Consider the following 19,138-nt stretch of genomic DNA (forward strand, 5'->3'; position numbering starts at 1 on the left):
TGAAGCTGAGGCAAGCTGGAAAGGTAGTGGTAGATAGTTGGTAGAACTGACTGGTGGTTGGGATACAGGACAATTGATCCCAGGACCCATGTTCTTCCTTTTCTATTTCTAGCACACTGTCTCTCAAGAAACTGGTAGAGGTGACCAGTATAGTCTCTTAATTGCTCAGTCTAGTGTTTACTTACACTTGTAATACAACTTAATGCAGATTTGTTCTTTTCTGAACAAGGATGGAAAATGATGGTTTAAGGTAAACCACAAACATGAATATAGTGTGTCAAAATCCATGGGAGTCCTACTAGTATGTAAATGAAACTTATCCTTACTGAGCAGGATGAATATCACACACTAATACAAATCTTTTTAATCTTTATGAAAGGCAGGTTAACAAACAGAACTGTCTTCATCCTGATACTTTAACGGTAAAGGCAGTTTATAATGGACATCATTAAATCTGTACAGAATACAAATTGAGTAGAAATCTAGCTATTGAAAACATGCTTTTATCTATTTGATTACTCACTCTGTAGTCAACACTGACAGTTTCTACCTATTAGAGATCTTGTTCAACACAGTAAAGTTTACTAAGACAATCGCAATTAAGTAACACTACAAGTCACAAAGTTTTTAAGTGACAATTTATAGCTATGATTCCATACATGGGATGAGTAAACCAATGGCTATTTTCCGAATGAAATATAAAAATTCCTGTCACAAATACTTTGTAGTCTCCTAAAAGTAGTTCTCTTAAAAGTTAAGATGGTTAAGAAAGATTTAACAGGCAAACGACTAAATCTTGGCAAGTCTTTTTACACAGACGCTTGGTGTGGCTACTTACTCACTTTAGCGACACACCATGCTCACGCTCTATCAGGAATCAACTTCATGAAAAACAAACCCTATCAAACTGGCTCATTTATGTGGTGCTGGGGATCAGATCAAGAGCTTGGTGTGAGACTGTCAAGTTGATGAGCATTAACTTGTTATACCATCTTAGCAGGAAGAGGCTTTATTCTACTTGGGTGTGCTTGTACACACCTCTAACCCCAGCATTTGGGAGGTAACGGCAGAGGATCGGAAGTTCGAGGCCGGACTCAGCTGTTGGTGTTTCAAGGCCAGAGTGGGGTACATGAGACCCCCCCCTCCACAAAACAAAATAGCATAATTCTTAGATTTCAAACACTTTATTTTTCTTTCTGGGCACTGCTTATAGAGTTGTACTATAGAAGTCAAATTAAAAAAAAAAAAAAACAACCAAACAATTTCCTTGAAGACCACTTCCATTCCTTATTTGAAATAAAATTGAATCAACTCCCATAGCAAACACACGGCAAAGAACTCTTCCAGGTAGTGTTTGCATACCAGTGACAACTGTATTCAACTATTTTCAACCAATGACTCCACATCTTCCGGGACACAAGAGCACTCATTAACGCTGCTACTATTTAGGCAAGAAAAGAGAGAAAACCACCAGAAGGTACAGGAAACGGGTTCATATGTAATTTCTGAAAATCTTCCAAATCCTGTTTGTTACAGGAAGTAGAAAATCAGCCTTTGAGCTGTATCACCTATGTAGAGTTAAAACACTGCTCATAAACTAATGCATAACTATATACACTGAAAATTCATTAAAAATGGCTTTTCATTTTTATTGTTGCTTTTGAGACAGCGTCTTATGTAGCCCTGGTTGCTATTCAACAAAAATCCTCCAGTGCTGGGATCACAGGTGTATGCCACATCCAGCTGGTGAAACTCTTTTAAGGTCCAGAGGTCTAATTACCGATGAAGACAAGGGCTAGTTTAAGCCGTTGTTCTCAGATACATTCTGCCTAGAGAATCACTAGGAAACTCCTCAGAGTAAGAAACATACTGCATCACTTCATCTTTCCTACTGTGGTTATGGTACCTCTGATTTTGAAGCTAAGTAGGAAAACCTGAGATGAAGTCATAGTTAAGAAAGTGATTAGAGCAGGGTGGTGGTGCACACCTTTAATCCCAGCACTGGGGAGGCAGAGGCAGGTGGATCTCTGTGAGTTCAAAGTCAGCCTGGTCTACACAGTGAGTTCCAGGACAGCTAGACTATTATACAGAGAGACCCTGTCTCAAAAATTAAAAAAAAGGGGGGGGGATTAGAGAAGATCTTGTTTTTTGAAAGCATGTAAAGGTGCATTCCTTTGTGTATTACTTTTCATTAATGAAAAGTTTTCTGGATGCTAGTAGAATACAAGGTCCACAAGGTGCATGATGGACCTCGTTTTAAACTTGCATGCTTTCAGTGTGTACAGTGAATTCTGACTAGCCCAGCTCTAACCGTAGTAACTCCTAAATAAGAGCAAACCTAAATTCCCAGTAGAAAGACAATGGGACCCCCTTGGGTCCTCCCCAGACTGTCTATACAGTAAACTTGTCCCAAATGTAAAGTCAGAGTATACAAGCCTCTGTAGCATGCTCTTTTTTTCAGATACAGGTCTTAGATTTAGAAATGAGAAAACATCTTTTCACTAAGTTTGTTTTTGAACTCTTGATCCTCCTGCCTGGACCTCACAAATGCAGGGTTGCAGGTCATGCCATTCTATCAGGCTTAAGTTTGTTATTCCCTCATTTCACCCCCCCCCCAGTTCAGGGTAAGCCTGAAAAAGCATTAATTTCTATTTTTGTCATATAATATATTGTTATGAACTTAAATCTTCACTTGCCTATATATTTTATGTGTTTATAAAGCACTCAATTGTAGCTTATGTGAATAAGACTCCTGAAAAAGCAATACCCCAACATAATCTTTCTTTTTGTTAAAAATATTCTACACACATGAGTAAAACAATTTTTTTCCTTGTTTGGGAATTTCCTATTCACACTAGTTGTGAAAGGAAACCATCTCAATAATTAAAATAGTATTTCCAATGTTAAGACAACTGAGCACCACCTAGTGTTCAATTTCTGTAACTACTGACCTGAATTCAAAATTGGCACTAAAAACCAGTTTCTAAAAACATTTTGGAAGTGCCTTTCCTCCCCCAGTAAGTTGATGACTGCAAAATAAAATCATGAAAAGAACTTACATGTTATCAAAACTAGTATAAAAATAGCCACAGACTTAAATATGAAAAGCAGACCTATCATTTTGCCTTTAAATAGATTTCTGCCAGGTGTGGTGGTACATACATATAATCTCAGCACCCAGGAGGCTGAGAAAAGAGGATCATAGTGAGTTTGAGGTCCACTAGGACTATAGTGAACTCCAAGCTAGCTTCAGATACAAAGTTTAACTCTGTCTCAAAATATAACAAAACAAACCAAAAAACAGATTTCTGCCTCCATTTGTATCAAAATCTCTGGGCAACTGGAATATACACAAAGACTGTACAGTCAACAGCTATGCAAAAGGAGGGCTTAATCATAGTTTATAATGAGTACAAGGCAAATGGTTTATTCAAAACATCCATTTACTTACTGGAAGGGGTCAAAGTAGGAAAGGCAGTAATGTATTTTTTTCTTACATGATCTTCTTGAGTTTCATTACATCAAATGAACAAAGTGGGCTTAACCTAACAGTTAAATATTATCAGTTTTGAAAGAAGCGACCTTAGTATTGAATCAAATCTGCCTCAACAAATTACAATCATAGTTGTGAAAACTTTTCCTTAACATCTAGGATCAATTCCAAACTTGCAGGGCAATCTTCAAAAGGACTGGAATGTCAAATGTTGAGTTCACTTTAGATCTGAAAGAAAAAAGAACATTAAGTCAAAGGAAAAAAATAATTCTAAAAAAAATCCTTTCCATGTGTGCAAATTTACATGTGCCACTGTGGGTGCTGTGGGTGCTGTGTGTGTGTGTGTGTGTGTGTGTGTGTATGTGTGTGTGTGTGTCTGTGTGTATCTGTGTCGGGAGGACTGGAGGAAGAGGACCTCAGGTGTTGGTCCTCACTTTCAACCTTGTTTGTTCACCGTTGTAGATGTCAGACTAGCTGGCCTAAGAGCTCCAGAGATTCCTGTCTCCACCTCTGACCTTGCCACAAAAGCACTAGGGTTAGAGAAGTTACTGTAGGCAGCTCTGTGTGGAGTCTGTGGAGTTGAATGAAGATTCTCTGGCATGCCTGGCAAGCACTTTATACTGAGCCAATTCAAAAGAAAAGAACTTACATCCTAACACTCTGTGCATAAGGGAAATGTTGTCATAGGCTATATAGGAAATCAATCCAGTCTGAAGAGAAAATTCCCCAAGTAAGCTTTTCTCTATTGCAGCTCACTTTCAGAAATTGACTTCCAAAAAAGTTTAACATGTTATTTTTCTAAAACACACACACACACACACACACACACACACACACAAACACACAATATCTGTGTGTGCAGGTACCCACCAAGATGGCACTGGATTCTCTGGAGCTGGAATTACAGGCAGTTGTGAGAACCAAACTGAGGTCCTCTGCAGCAGTAGTAAGTGTTCTCAACCACCCAGCCACCTCTGTAGTCTACTGGAATATCTTTGTTGGCGGTGTTTTTCTTCTTTTTAGTTTTGAGACATGGTCTCACTCTATCTATATCCCTGGCTGACTTAGAAATCCACCTACCTCTGCCTCCTGAGCGCTAGTATTAAAGGCTTGTGCCACCATGCCTGGCACCTGAGAGCATTCCAAGGTTTCTTTGTGTAGCCCTGGCTGTCCTCAAACTCACAAGAGATCCTCCTGGTGCTGGGATTAAAGGTGTGTACCACCATGCGGCACCTGAGAATATATTTAATGAGGTTTGCTGTCTCCTTCTTTTTGCACTACTTATCTGAGATTTTATTTTATATTTTACTTCTTAAACTAAATAAAAAAGACCAGTTCCCCTCCCCCTCTCTTTTGGTTTCTTGAGACAGGGTTTCGCTGTGTTACAGCTCTGGCTGTCCTGGAACTTTTGCTCTGTAGACCAGGCTGGCCTTGAACTCACAGAGATCCGCCTGCCTCTGCTTCCCAAGTGCTGGGATTAAAGGTGTGCATCACCGCCGCAGCTGCCACCACCACCTGGCTCTAAGTTTTCTTTATTTGCATGTGTGTGCCTGTGTCTGCACTATGTATGTGGGTCCAGTGGAGGCCAGAAGATGGTGTCAGGTTCCAGGAAGCAGGAGTTGCAGGCAGTTGTGAGCTGCTTCCTTGTGTGGGTGCTAGGAACCAAAACCAGGGTCCTCTGCATGAGCAATAAGCATTCTTAACCACCGAGCCATTTCTGCAGCCCTGATTTGAGATTTTCTATTTTAGGAGGAGTAATAGACCTGAGGGAACATGACCTCTTTTGAGAACTACTTAAGTATGTCTTCAATCCTTTTCTTTCGATTTGGTTATGGGAGTACAGATAGAACACCTATTAACACTTAGAAAACAGCAGGAGAAATGTCCCCTAAGGGAAAAAGCAGAGTTCTCAGGAACTCACTCTGTAAACCAGGCTGGCCTCGAACTCACAGAGATCCGCCTGGCTCCACCTCCTGAGTGCTGGGATTAAAGGTGTGCACCACTGCTGCCTACCTACAAACTGTCCTCTTATTTAAAGCAAACAAACAAAACCCCCAAGAAATGGCCTGAGGCTCTCTGGAACCCACATGAACTGACCTCTACATGCATGCCCTAGGAGGAGTATGTTTGTCCTTCCATAGAAACACACAGAATGAAGCAGTGTTTCAAAATAATGTTCACAACAATGTAAATTCTGGGGTGGAGATGGCTCACTGGTTAAAACTGTCACTGCTATTGTAGTTTTGTTACTGGCACCCACACTGGGTGTATCACAACTACCTTTAACTTCAGCTCCAGAGGATCCGATTCCCTCTTCTGGTCTCCATGCGCACCCAACCCACACATACTACACTTGAGTAAAAAAGCAAAATAAAGATATTTTAAAAGGAGAACAGAAATTCAGCATCACCCTCCCCTTCACAGACCCACTGCTTCCTATTTTTCTTTTCTTTCCCTCTCCTCCTCTCTTTTTGAATTACTCAGGGCCTTGTACATTCTATGGAAGTACTTTACTACTGAGCTACATCATAAAAAAGGGGGGGGAGGGGAGGGAGGAATGCTTTTGGCTAGGCTTAAGATCCCCAAAGAAAACTACATTAAAAATGTTTTATGGGCGATGGTGGTACATGCCTTTAATCCCAGCACTTGGGAGACAGACCCAGGCGAATCTTTGTGAGTTCAAGTCCAGCCTGGTCTACAGAGTGAGATCCAGGACAGGCTCCAAAAGCTACACAGAGAAACCCTGTCTCGAAAATACAAGCAAACAAACAAACAAACAAAAAACAAACAAATAGAAAAAAAGGTTTTAAGAAAAAAATCACTTTCTATTATGGCGTATCCCTTAAAATGTTATTTATTTTTTGTGCATATCACACCTGTGCCTAGTGCCAGAAGGAGGCATGAAGTCCCCTGGCACTGGAGTTACAGATGGTTATGAGCTAACATGTGTTTTTAAAAATGTATTTAGTGAGGCTGGAGAGATGGCTCAGCGGTTAAGAACACTGGCTGCTCTTCCAGAGAACCAGGGTTTAATTCCCAGTACCCACATGGCAATTCACGGCTATCTGTAACTTCAGCTCCAGGGGACCTGATGCCAACACACAGACATAGATGTGGGTGAAACACCAATGTACATAAAATAAAAAGTTATATGTATTTTTTAAAAAGCCCATTTGTTAAGTAAAATAAGAATCTTTTAAAAGTATTTAGTTTTACTTTTTCATAAATGTATGTTTGTCAACAGAGGCTAGAAAAGGGTTTCAGAGCCTTTGGAATTGGAGTTACAGGCAGTTATGAGCTGTCTGATGTGTGTTCTGGGAACTACAGTTGGGTCTCTACAAGAATCGTATGCACTCTTAACTGATAAAACATTTTCTCCAGCTCCTAAAACGTTTTTGTTATGGTAGTATTATATTGAAAGCTAGGTGTGGTGCAAAGTATTGCTATGTAGTTCTGGCTGGCCTGGTATTTGCTGGTATTGCAAAACCCAGGCTGACCTCAAACTTGCAGCCATCAGCTGGCTTCAGCCTCCCAATTACCAGGATTACAGGTATGTGCTACCACACCTTGCTAACAGTTTGACCTCTAAATAATTCTTATGATTTAACCCACAGCCAAGTCTCGAAATACACTTTGATTTGTATATGTTAATTGGACTAAGTAATGGTTTTCATTGTGACATTTCATACACGCAAACATTTTGCCTCTACCCAATATTCACCTACTACCCTTCTATCTCTTCACCTTCATCTTCTTCCTCCTCCTGTTCCTCCCACCCCCAAATACATACACTCAAATGTCTTCGATTCCCAGTATTATAGGAATTTAATGGAAAGGGCCAGTGTCTTTGTATGTAACTCATGAACAGAAACCAGAAAAAGCAGGATGTATCTACTTACATCATCAATGTCTTCATCATCATCCCCAATGTCATCAAACTGAATTTCATCATCATCTCCAGGACCAAATGTATCAGTTTCATTGATTTTAGCTTAAAAAAAAAACCCATACAAAAGATACTGATAATATAATCAAAATACTGACTTCCAACTTTCTACTAATCTTGCTATATGGAGCAAAATATTAGAACATTAAAACAATTTTGTTTTTTTCTTTTGTTCACAAGAGTGATTTATCAAGGCAAGTTCTAACTATATTAACTCTGAAGCAATTATACCCTCCCAGCATGCTTTAGAAGTTTGTATACATACTAAAAACTTTATTTCCTATCTCAAAAAAAAGGAAGAGAAGAAAAGAAAAGAAAAAGGAAAGAGTAGGTTACTTTAGGAGGGAGAAAGATTTGAGGAATCATTAATGGACTTGGGATTAGGGACAGTTTCAAGTGTCCAGAAAACTTAACTCCTGGTCAAAATGAACCATGCAGAAGCCATCAATCAAACAAACAACAAACACTAAGAAGAAAAGATCAACTGATCCCTACCCATCATCAATCAGGAAGAAACATTTGGGCAAATCATGAATGAATGAAAAAGAACCAGGCATACTACTCAACCTCCAAATATCTTACTGTTTCCTAGATCAAAATGGCAAGTTTATAATTCTCAGTAGGGTCTTACTGGTTAAAATATGTCATGTTTTCATGAGAAAATACTTTTTAAAAAACTTAATTGCTATGTAAAAAATAAGACTTATAAAACAGTATATAAATTACATTTTCCCTCTAATAAGGTTGTAGGAAGCTTGTGTTTTGAGGAGGAAAACAACCCATACTACTTAATTACTGCCCCTTTACACACATAAAGGACAGACTCTAGAAGGATGTTTTTCAGTAGTGCTAGTCATCCAACCTAAGTCTTGTACATGCTAAGGTAGCCACTACTCAAAGTGCATGGCCAACTTTTCTTGAAGGTGTTTTCAAATACTACAAGAAATAATTCCTTTGGCTGACACTGTAATTTCTCATTAAATACACTCCTTTCAGGAAGTGAATTTTAGTAACTTCTTTCCTGTGGTATCTAGTATGAATTATAAGCAGGTATACTTAACTTTAATCATGTAAACTCACAAATAAATAGGAGCAACGAAATTTCATTATCTAAACACTAGCAGATAACGTAAAAACTATGACAAGTTACTAATAACCCCGTCATTACCATGCTCTGGAAGCTCGCCATACGCCTTGAGACTTCTAGCTTCATCTGCGTTGTATTTTAAAATGACATCGGCTTTATTATCCTTAAAACAAAGACAAGTCATTCTTTTGATTATATCACTTTTACCTGTTATGCCATACACTACTTTCAAATTGAATTAAAAAAAAAACTAATCTCAATCTTTTGCTATAAAATCCTCCTCACCTTCCTTAGGTTGAAATCAGAAGCAAGTTTTAGGAACTTAACTGAGCAATGGTTAAAAATTCAGGAAAGATATAGCTCACTTCCGTAATAGAACAGTATCTTTTATATTATTTATAATTATCCTTTAATCAGAAGCACAAATGCCCCCCTGGAACTACAATTTACAGACTGATCAAACACCGCAAGTCAAAGACTAAGACTTTGTATCACAGCCTAAGGAATTTAAAATGTGTGTGTACATACACACATGTATGTGTGGGTACCTGTGGAGGCTAGAAGGGGACATCAGACCCCCTGGAACTGGAGTTACAGGTGGATAGGAGCCACCTCATGTGGGTGCTGGGAACCAAACTCTGGTCCTTTGTAAGAGCAGCAAGCATTCTTAACTGCTGAGCCATCTTTCTAGCCCTGATCTAAGGAAATAAATATGCCTTTTCATATATATGTTAAGTACAACTATAATGATTATTAATCTTGTCAACTTGACAGGATTTAGAATCACAACAAAAACAAATCTTTAGGTCTGTCTCCAAGTGAATTTCTACATTAGGTTTATTAAGGTAGGAAGGTTCACCCTAAATGCAGTGCCATTCTATGGGCTGGGGTCCTGGAATGAATAAAAAACTGTAAGGCAAGAATACTAGGCTGGGAGGCAGTGGCGCGCGCCTTTAATCCCAGCACTCAGGAGGTGGAGGCAGAGCCAGGCGGATCTCACTTTATAGCCCATGCTGGTCTTGAACTCAAAGAGATCCACCTGGCTCTGCCTCCTGAGTGCTGGGATTAAAGGCGTGCTCCACCACTGCCACCCTGCAATGTATTTCTTAAAAGTATTAGTAGTGTGTGGGAGGGGTGAGGGGTACTGGATGCATCTAGAGGTCAGAGGGCAAGTTTGTGGAATCCATCCTTTCCTTCCATCCTTGGGTAGGTTCTGAGTTCTAAACTCAGGTCATCAGGCTTATGTAGCTGCCTCACTAGCACCCAATTTGTCTTTGTAATTTCTTTTTTAAATGTTATTTCTTCTGTGTATACAAGACACGATGCCTTGAAATGTTTACATTTCCTTATTTGAGAAGAATTTCACTCCTCCGAGGGTGAAAAATGGGTTGCTTCAATTTCAAGGGCACTGTAATCTAAACTAGTACTTTTAAAATTGTGATAAGTGTACAGAAAGAGGGTGGTGGATAGTAAGAACTTGAACTTTCTTTTCTTAAATTTTCTCTTTAGATTTATTTTTGAGTATGAATGTTTTGCCTAGATATATGTATGTCCACCACATGTGTGCCTGGTGCCCAGAGGTCAGGAAGCATCAGATCCCTTGGAACTGGAGCTACTGATGTGATGTTAATACTGAAAATCAAACCCAGATAGATCCTCTGTAAGAGTAAGTGTTCTTCAAGGCTAAGCCATCTCTCCAGTCCCAAGAACCTGAATTTCTTCCCAGCTCCCAGAAAACAGTGCTTCAATCTCTATGGACCACTCTCAAAGTAGCAAAAGAAAGAGAAAAGGATCATGGGAGATTAGAGTCAGTGTTAAAACTGTCTGAATTTTAGTGTCCTTTCTAACAATAAGCCTTCCTTCTTCTAGGGTTACTGTTAAGATCTAAAAAGAACAAATGGCTTATGGATTTGGAGCAGCTTTTCTCAACAAAAGCAGTAATGTTAATTCTGAGCTAGATCATCTTTGTTATGGGATGCTGTGCATCAGAAGGTGTTCCACATAACTAGTACTCTACCTACCTACCATATGCTAAGACCCTCACTCAAGTTATGGTAACCAAAGTCTCCAAACATTGCCTCTGACCCTCTGAAGGGTCAAATCACTCACAGAGAACCCTATGGTTTGAAACAAAGATGTCAACACTTTAATCTGAAACACAAAAGTAAAAAGCCATACAAACAGAAATGTAATAAAAGGGGGCCAGCAATAGTGGTGCATACTTGTAATTCCAGGATTGGGCGAGAGGGAACACTCAAGGCTATATGCCACCTGTGGGATATAACTAGATTCATTCAGCTGTAAAACCCTACAATAATAGGTACTAGATTTTTAGAGATCTATAAAGTAAAATAAAAAATGGAGAACTAAAAAAAGAACAAAACTACCACATAGTAGTATGATCTATTATAATTTATTTTTATTTTATGTGCATTGGTGTTTTGCCTGCATGTATGTCTGTGTGAGGGAGTTAGATCCCGTGGAACTGGAATTACAGACAGCTGTGAACTGCCATGTGGGTGCTGGGAATTGAACCTGGGTCCTCTGTAAGAGCAGTCAGTGCTCTTAACCACTGAGCCATCTTTCTAGCCCTGTATCATTTATTCTAAAGGGAAAACTTCTCTTTTCTTAGAGACCATTTTACTCTATAAAAACTGTTTGACTCCTTAGACTGGCATCTGGGAACCATACATAATGCCAGGGACACCAAGCATAATGCCTAAAATACAATGGACAGTTAGGAAATGGCTCATCAAGTTCAAGCAAATCAACAACACATTTCAAAGTAATTTTTACCTGGTAATCTCGGAGGCCCACCAATATGATGTCTGAGGTATTTATCCAAACCTACAAAAGAAAAGTCATTGCATAATATATTTTAAATAAAGCAGAATCAAGAAATTTCAGATGATTCACTTAGAAAGAGATGAGTTCCCAAATCACTTGGTTATCTATGAACACAGAAAAATGCTGTAGTTTTCTAAATCTCTGTCTTTTACCCACCCAGATGTATACAGCTTTCATGATCGTTTTCCTTGTGAAGGACTGATATCAACAAAATAAAACACACTCTCACCCTGAACCTCGCTCTCACTTAGAGCTGGGATTTCCCAGAACCAAAAGGGCCATTTACCAGTGGGCTTCTTTTAGTTCTACTTAAAACTGGACTACTTCTCCAGTCCTTCCTTTCCCGTTCATAATCTCAAGGTTTTCTAAAGCCAGGGTTACTTGTTTTTCAGAATGTTCCTCAAATTAGATTTGTTGGCTATTTCCTAATGATTCAGACCAGGAATATAACACAGGCAGGAATAGAACACAGGTGAGGCAAATGATTCTTTAAATGATGTAATCTGTAAAATGACCGCTCTGGTCTTATACTGGACTGATACAAATATCCTTAGGTCCATAAAATCAGTAGAGGTGGGAGGGCTGACTTGTAGCTCAGTGGTAGAGTGTGGTTGTGCTTAATGTTAAGAGGCCCTGGGGTGGCTCCCCCGCAAAACACACACACACACACACACACACACACACACACACACACACACACACACACACACCCTGTAGAGGCATTTCCTCTACCCTCAACACTTTCATATTAGAATAAAACAAATGTTCTATCTACACACTTACTTTTTTTCTCAACTTCCCTCTGATGTGGCATAGTCTCTTTACACCATCGAAACACATTGCTTCTAATCGTCCGTTTCCCAACATTTTGATTACCTGAGCATATTCTACATGGATGGGGCAGGGGAGAAAAAAGGTACGAAATATTGCTCACTTTTTTTGATGAAAGCAACTTTGCATGTCCATTGAAGTTTGAAAAGAGCATGTGGCTGCACTGGTTAGGGATAAATATACATAGGGCAAATATAAAATAAATAGAAGGGAGTCAAACACTCGGCTAGTTAATGGCTGAACCAGAAACAACACTTTGTAATATAACAAGCTGGGTCTGTTATTAGATGTTTTAATTATCTACTCGTTTTCAGTAAGGAGACAGACTGACTACTGGCTGCCCTTGTGACCACGCTTTACTTCTAGAGATCAAAGGTACCATGTCCCAGTATGTACACTATACTTCATAAAGCTCACATTCATATCTTTAATGTTTTGTATTCCTTATTTCTCTCTTTAAATCTTTAGAGCAGTCTAATGGAATCAGTATAAATAAGTACTTTAAATGTTAGTGATAGTCTTGCTGAATTAGTATAACAGTAATTATCCTCAGAAAGTCAGAATTATCTTTTTTTTTTTTTTTTTTTTTGGTTTTTCGAGACAGGGTTTCTCTGTGCAGCTTTGCGCCTTTCCTGGGACTCACTTGGTAGCCCAGGCTGGCCTCGAACTCACAGAGATCCACCTGGCTCTACCTCCCGAGTGCTGGGATTAAAGGCGTGCGCCACCACCGCCCGGCCAAAATTATCTTTTACTTGCGTAAAATGCCAAATTATTCTTTGTCCTAAGAAGGGGTATCACCACATAGCCTTGGTTATCCTGGAACTCAAGAGATTCACATGTCTGTCTCTGCCTCCCGAGTGTTGGGATTAAAGGTATACATTACCATGCCTGGCCTAAAATGCCAAATTCTTAACCATAATCTTTTAAAAAAGATAATACCCTCATTCTCAGCACTTGGGAGGTAGAGGCAGGCGAATCTCTGTGAGTTCAAGGCCAGCCTGGCTACAGAGTGATTCCAGGACAGGCACCAAAGCTACACAGAGAAACCCTGTCTTGAAAACAAAACAAAAACCCAGAAAGAAAAGATAATACCTAATTGTCTGTACAAATAAACAAACACCAACACAGGCAAGAAGCCAGGACTCTAGTCTTAGTCAGAAAATGTTCGATTCTCAACCCAGGCAAACAAACAAAGAAAATCTAACAAGAGCCCAATTTCTCCATCCTCTTTCTTACCTTGCCCATCCTCTTTGAAGACCAGCTCTCGCTTTTCAGATTCATTCTCATTCTTTCCTCTGCGTCTGTTTTTACCTCCTTTTCCTAGTGGGTTGTTAAAAGAAAGAAAAGGTGTCAATTATCTGCAAAACATCGTGTTAAACCTATACTGTTTAACAGACCTAGAAAAGCATCTTTAGAAGTCAATTAATTTAAAAATTAATCTGGTCAATCATGTTACCATGTTACCTTCTCCACTCCTCATGGAATTTTCTTTGGGGATTTTGCATCTTAAATAACAACCTCATTTTTTTTTATTGAAAATGTTTTTCATATAATATATTCTGACAACCGCCCCCCAATCTCCCAGTTCCTCCCCACCTCCTTCCCACCCAGATCCACCCACTTTCTGTCTCTCATGAGAAAATGAACAGGAATCTAAGAAATGAAAACAAAGTAAGACACAATAAATCAAAACCAAACAAATTGGAATATGACAAAACCAAACAAGAAAAAGAGCCAAAGAAAAGCACAAGAAGGGGTTGGGATTTAGCTCAGTGGTACAGCGCTTGCCTAGCAAGCACAAGGCCCTGGGTTCGGTTCCCAGCTGGGGGTGGTGGGGGTGGGGGACGGGACACAACAAACAAAAACAAAAGAAAAAAAGAAAAGCACAAGAAATGCAGGCAGACACACACACACACACACATACATACACACACACACACACACACACACACATACAGGAATCCCATAAAAAACCCACACCCAGAAGCCATACTATACAGCAAAGGAGCTATTAAGTAAGGTATTAAAAAAAAAAAAAGCTCTGACAGAACATGTGATAAAGGGACCCCAAAGATGGCAATGAGTTCCTTTTGTGTTGGCATCTACTGCTGGGCATGGCACTGGCTCTTAGGAGTGGCTAGATGACCAGTGGCCAATGCTCTTAACCCTGTGACAATGCCTTCCATTTACTTTGTCACAATCACCTTGAATATTAAGTTATTGATTCCCAGTTTATCAGTAAGTTCACTAAAGTTCAGAGATTAAATAACTCACTCAAAATTTTAATCAATGAGCTTGGGACCCCAAATACAGCCCTAATCCTTCCTTGTCCTACTAGAGCTCTCATATTAGGGCTCCTTTATGGAGAAAACTGTCACCATAATCTTAAGCACATGGGCCTCAGCTTTCTCGCTTTCTCGCTTTCTCTCTCTCTCTCTCTCTCTCTCTCTCTCTCTCTCTCTCTCTCTCTCTCTCTCTCTCTCTCTCTCTCTCTCTTTCTTTTTTTGAGACCGGGCCTCACACTCTAGCCCAGGCTAGCTTTGAAATCTGGACAGTCCTTCTGTCTCAGCCTCCTGAATGCTAGGGATTACAGGTGTCAGCCACCACAGTAAGTCCTGCTAAATTTTACAAAAACACCTTGCCTTACTCATGCCTGACCCCCTCTGAAAGAAGAGCTGGTAAAAAGATGATAGGAGAGAGAGAAATGAAGTTATTGCCACTGGAATGGAACATATTGATTTCACGATGGTAGAAGACTAGTAATAGTTAAAGATTCTGAACTTTATCCTTTAAAATGTACCATTCCCGAGACAGTTCAAGTTTAAAAGCAAGGTGTTAATTTGCCTCTAGAGCCTCCTTTAAAATTTGTTTAATGTTTATGGGTGTTTGGTGTTCGTGTATGTCTGTCCATCACGGGCATGTCCAGTGCTAAAACAGGCACTGGAAAAGGGCATTGGACACCCAACAAATGGAGTTACAGACAGTTGTAAGCTGCCATGTGGGTGCTGGGAGTTGAACTGAAGACCTCCGGAAGAGCAGCCAGTGCCCTTACTGATGAGCCATCTCTCCAGCCCTACATATTTTAAAGGGTTCACCACACCAAGCCTCTCTTACTCTTTTTTTTTTTGGTTTTTTGAGACAGGGTTTCTCTGTGTAACAGTCCTGACTGTCCTGGAACTCCTCGCTCTGCTCTGTAGCCCAGGCTGGCCTTGAACTCACTGATGAGATCCGCCTGCCTCTGCCTCCCACATGCTGGGATTAAAGGAATGTGCCACCACTGCCCTGTTAGCCCTATACACTTTAAGGGTAAGCATATAAATAGTGGCACTATACAATGGGATATTATACAGTAATAAAAAAAAATGTAGTGGTGGCAAATGCCTTTAATCCCAGGTGGATCTCTGTGAGTTTGAAGCCAGCAGCCTGAACTACAGAGTGAGTTCCAGGACAGCCAGGGCTACACAGAGAAACCCTGTCTTGAACCCCCCATCCCCCACTCCCCCCAAATGAAATGAGCAAGATAGGTATAGTGGTGCTTGCCTGTAACCCCAAGCAATACATTCTTCCCCTCTCTATTTTATTGCCACGAAATCAAATCCTCTCCAAATTCTCTTTTGAAAGAATGGAGGCCAGACATGTTGGCGCACAACTTTAACCCTGGCACTTGGTAGGCAGGGGCAGGCCAATCTCTGTAAATTTGAGGCCAGCCTGGTCTACATAGTGAGTTTCAGGACAGCCAGGGAGGGCTACACATTGAGACCCTGTAACAAACAAACAAACAACAGCAATAAAAAAGTAAAGAATGAAATGAGACCAAGCCTGAGTGTATGACAAAACAGTAACAAATAGAATAACCAGTCTTTTCTTTTTAACCTATTTTCTTTTTAAAAGACTATCTAGTTCTTAAGCTCAATCACAATTCTCAAATTCATTCTTTACAGAGATGTTTCAGAGAAATAGCCCAGGTAGGATCTTTCTTAAAATATACTAGGCTAGTGACTAGATATGATTTATTGTAGAAGTTCTGTCTCAGTGGGACCAAAGAGGAACCTACTATTCACTTACAGGTGGAGTCACCAGAAGGGAGATGAGTAAGTCCAACAAGTATTTATTGAGCATCTTTTAGGCTAAGTGCTATCAAGCCAATGTGATTATGACTGACACCATTCTCATCCTTTTAGGGCTTACAATTAGTATGGGAACTGGAAATCTTGTCACTAGAATTAAGGTGAGAATAAGACACCTCACCTGTTGAAGTGATCCAGTTGCCATCTCAGAATAAGGAAGTCTACATATAGGAATTTTAAATCTTTGAACATATTATACCCATAATCACACTTTTCTCAGGATAATCAGTAAAAATCCTTGCTACACCAGGCGGTGGTGGGGCACACCTTTAATCCCAGCACTCAGGAGGCAGAACCAGGTGAATCTCTGTGAGTTCAAGGCCAGCCTGGTCTACAGTGAGATCCAGGACAGGCACCAAAATTAAAGAGAAATCCTGTCTTGAAAAAATAACCAAAAAAAAAAAAAAAAAAAAAAAAGAAAAGAAAAGAAAAAAAGAAAGAAAATGAAAAAAAATCCTTGCTACACACAAAAAAAAATGGCAACCTTGATTTTTTGCGGCCTTGAAGTGGGGTTGGGGGCGGGGGACAGTGAGTTCAAGGTCAGCCTGGGCCACACAGCAAGACTATCTCAAATCAACTTGTTCACAAAACTGTGACCAAGTACTCCGAGGGCTAATGTGAATAGTGACAGGTATAAAGAGTAATTAGGTAGACTCCCAGGAGCCAACTTTCAAGCATTGAAGAGAACACTAGCAGGCATGGGGCAAGGGAGGTGGTCCCAAGGATGAATTATCAAAGACTTCCTTTAAAAAATGTGTGTGCGGTGGAGTGCCCAGGTGGGTCAGAAGAGGGCACCGGATCCCCTAGAACTGAAGTTACAAGGCAGTCATGAGCTGCCCCATGTGGGTATGGGAACCTAATTTTTTCTCTTAACCAGGAAGATATCTCTCTGCACAAAGAAAACTTCATTTTTATCTTCTTTGTGTAGTCCTGGCTGTCCTGGAACTCCAGAGATCCTACTGGCCTCTGTCTCCCAAGTGCTGGGATTAAAGGCATGAGCCACCACCGACTGGCCCAGGGCTGGGTAATGTGTTCCTCTCTTGTAGGAAATACGAGTTTTTCACTATCTTTACTTGCACAATTTTTGAGAAATTATACGGACAATGAGTACGGCAAGCCTGTAATTCCAGCTACCTGGGAAGTTTAAGCAGGAGAATCCCAAGTTCAATGTTAGTCTCGGCTATTGAGTAAGCTCCGGTTCAGCCTGGGGGCAAAGCAAAGCAGTAGGGGCCTGCTAAGGATAGATTTGTTCCTACAAAAAAATCTACTATCACAAAATACTGTTAGTATATAAAAATGAGAATGACCTTAGGAATGCTGTACTTTTACTTAGATTAGGCTCTTCAAATTTTGGAGATCCCAAATTAAAGTACCCTCATGACTGATAATTTGAGAACATTTGTTCCCGGGATGGAGGGAACTTCAAAGGTTTTTATTTTTTCCATCAAAACAAATGCATGACCTGAAGCAAAAGTGGAAAACTTGGCTAAAAAGGGTCAAGTGCTCTGGGGTGGGGGTGAGTTAAGCCCTGTAAAGCCATGGAGTAAAGTGATTCTCTCGAGACAGCTTTAAAAATGCATCGAAGTACTGACCACTAGCTACTCCGGAGCAGCATCAACAGTATCAAGTAAGTGTCCATAAAGAAGCCTAGGCAGGAGGTGCCAGATGGGCACGAAAGCAAGCAGGGCATTACCCTTTTTCAAAGTTCAGAGTCGCTCCCAGGGCTTAACTCCCCACGTGCCGGATGCCCAAGAAGCCCGAGGCAGGTGTTCCCACGGGTCCCCTTGGCGCCGCGGTCAGTGTGGCGCGAATCAGGGGCACAAGCCCACATTCTCACACAGGAGGCCCTACAAAAAAAATGGCGTCGGCTCCACCCCAATGTAGCCAAACTGGGAACCCGGAGTAACTTCCTTGCGCCTCTGCCGAGCTCCGAGTAGGACACAGAGAACGTAGCCAGAGGAGAGGCAAGGAAAGATGGCAGGAAGGTCACTGCGGCCTGGGATGACCTCGAGGCCGCGAGCTGGACCAGGGACGCCGGCGGGGAGCGAAGCCGTGGTCCCGGCGTCGTTACCTTTATTCTTGGGCATGGCGGCAAAAACGGGCAGGCGGCGTGTGGGACCGTGCTCCGGAAGGCGGCAGGAGCAGCGGTGACTCCGAGGGACGACGCTGAGAAACGCGCGGGAGGAAGACTATACGGGAGGCCGAGAAGCGTGCTCGGAAGAGGTTGGTCGCCGGTGCTTCCGAGAGCCGCCCGTGCCCACGCTTGGCAGTGGCAAATGGCGTCGCGGCTGCAGACGGCGCTTCTCCCCGCCCTCCTCCTCCTCCCCCATCTGCGGGGCCGGCCTCCCGCCCTCCCTCAGCCCTACGGCGCAGGCGTGGCCCAGAGGATGCCTTCTGGTGGGAGCCAAGGGAGATGCCTTCTGGGGAGGGGCTCCCTGCCAAGGGAGGGCACGCAGTGGGTGGAGCGAGCGAGGCCCTGAAGTCCAGAAGGGGCTGCCCCGGGGCCCTGCGTCACAGTGGAGGAGTGGAGGGGAAATTGAGGCAGTGCAGGATGCTGGCTTGGCCACCATCTGCTGACTCCTAGCCAAGTGAGTCCCAGCTTGACAGGCTGCTGACTCATAAACCTCATAGTTAGCTGAGTTTTAATATGACTCTTTTACTGGCCCAGGCAGGCTGGAAAGTCTGAGGGGAAAGGGAGAAGGCCTTCTGCCCTCCCTTTCCAAACTTTAATTGAATATTTGGATGGTACAGAAAAAAATCTGTCCTCCCTAACTTCCTGTAGCCAGGTCTGTTGTTTAGTACCAGCA

The 19,138-nt window shown here is 41.4% G+C and overlaps 1 protein-coding gene across 1 annotated transcript; it reads right to left on the reverse strand.

Annotated features, from left to right (window-relative positions):
* Window positions 1-3,411: 3,411 nt before the first annotated feature.
* On the reverse strand, window positions 3,412-18,608 carry Eif1ax (eukaryotic translation initiation factor 1A X-linked). The gene is made up of 7 exons (XM_028873230.2): window positions 18,403-18,608; window positions 13,441-13,524; window positions 12,157-12,260; window positions 11,323-11,373; window positions 8,608-8,689; window positions 7,393-7,484; window positions 3,412-3,721 (listed from the first exon to the last, which is right to left on the reverse strand). Exons 1-7 carry the CDS (start codon window positions 18,416-18,418, stop codon window positions 3,716-3,718), a joined length of 435 nt encoding a protein of 144 aa, XP_028729063.1. The 5' UTR covers window positions 18,419-18,608; the 3' UTR covers window positions 3,412-3,715.
* Between the last annotated feature and the right edge of the window lie 530 nt (window positions 18,609-19,138).

Source organism: Peromyscus leucopus, chromosome X, assembly GCF_004664715.2.
Source record: "Peromyscus leucopus breed LL Stock chromosome X, UCI_PerLeu_2.1, whole genome shotgun sequence".
Taxonomy (NCBI): Eukaryota; Metazoa; Chordata; class Mammalia; order Rodentia; family Cricetidae; genus Peromyscus; species Peromyscus leucopus.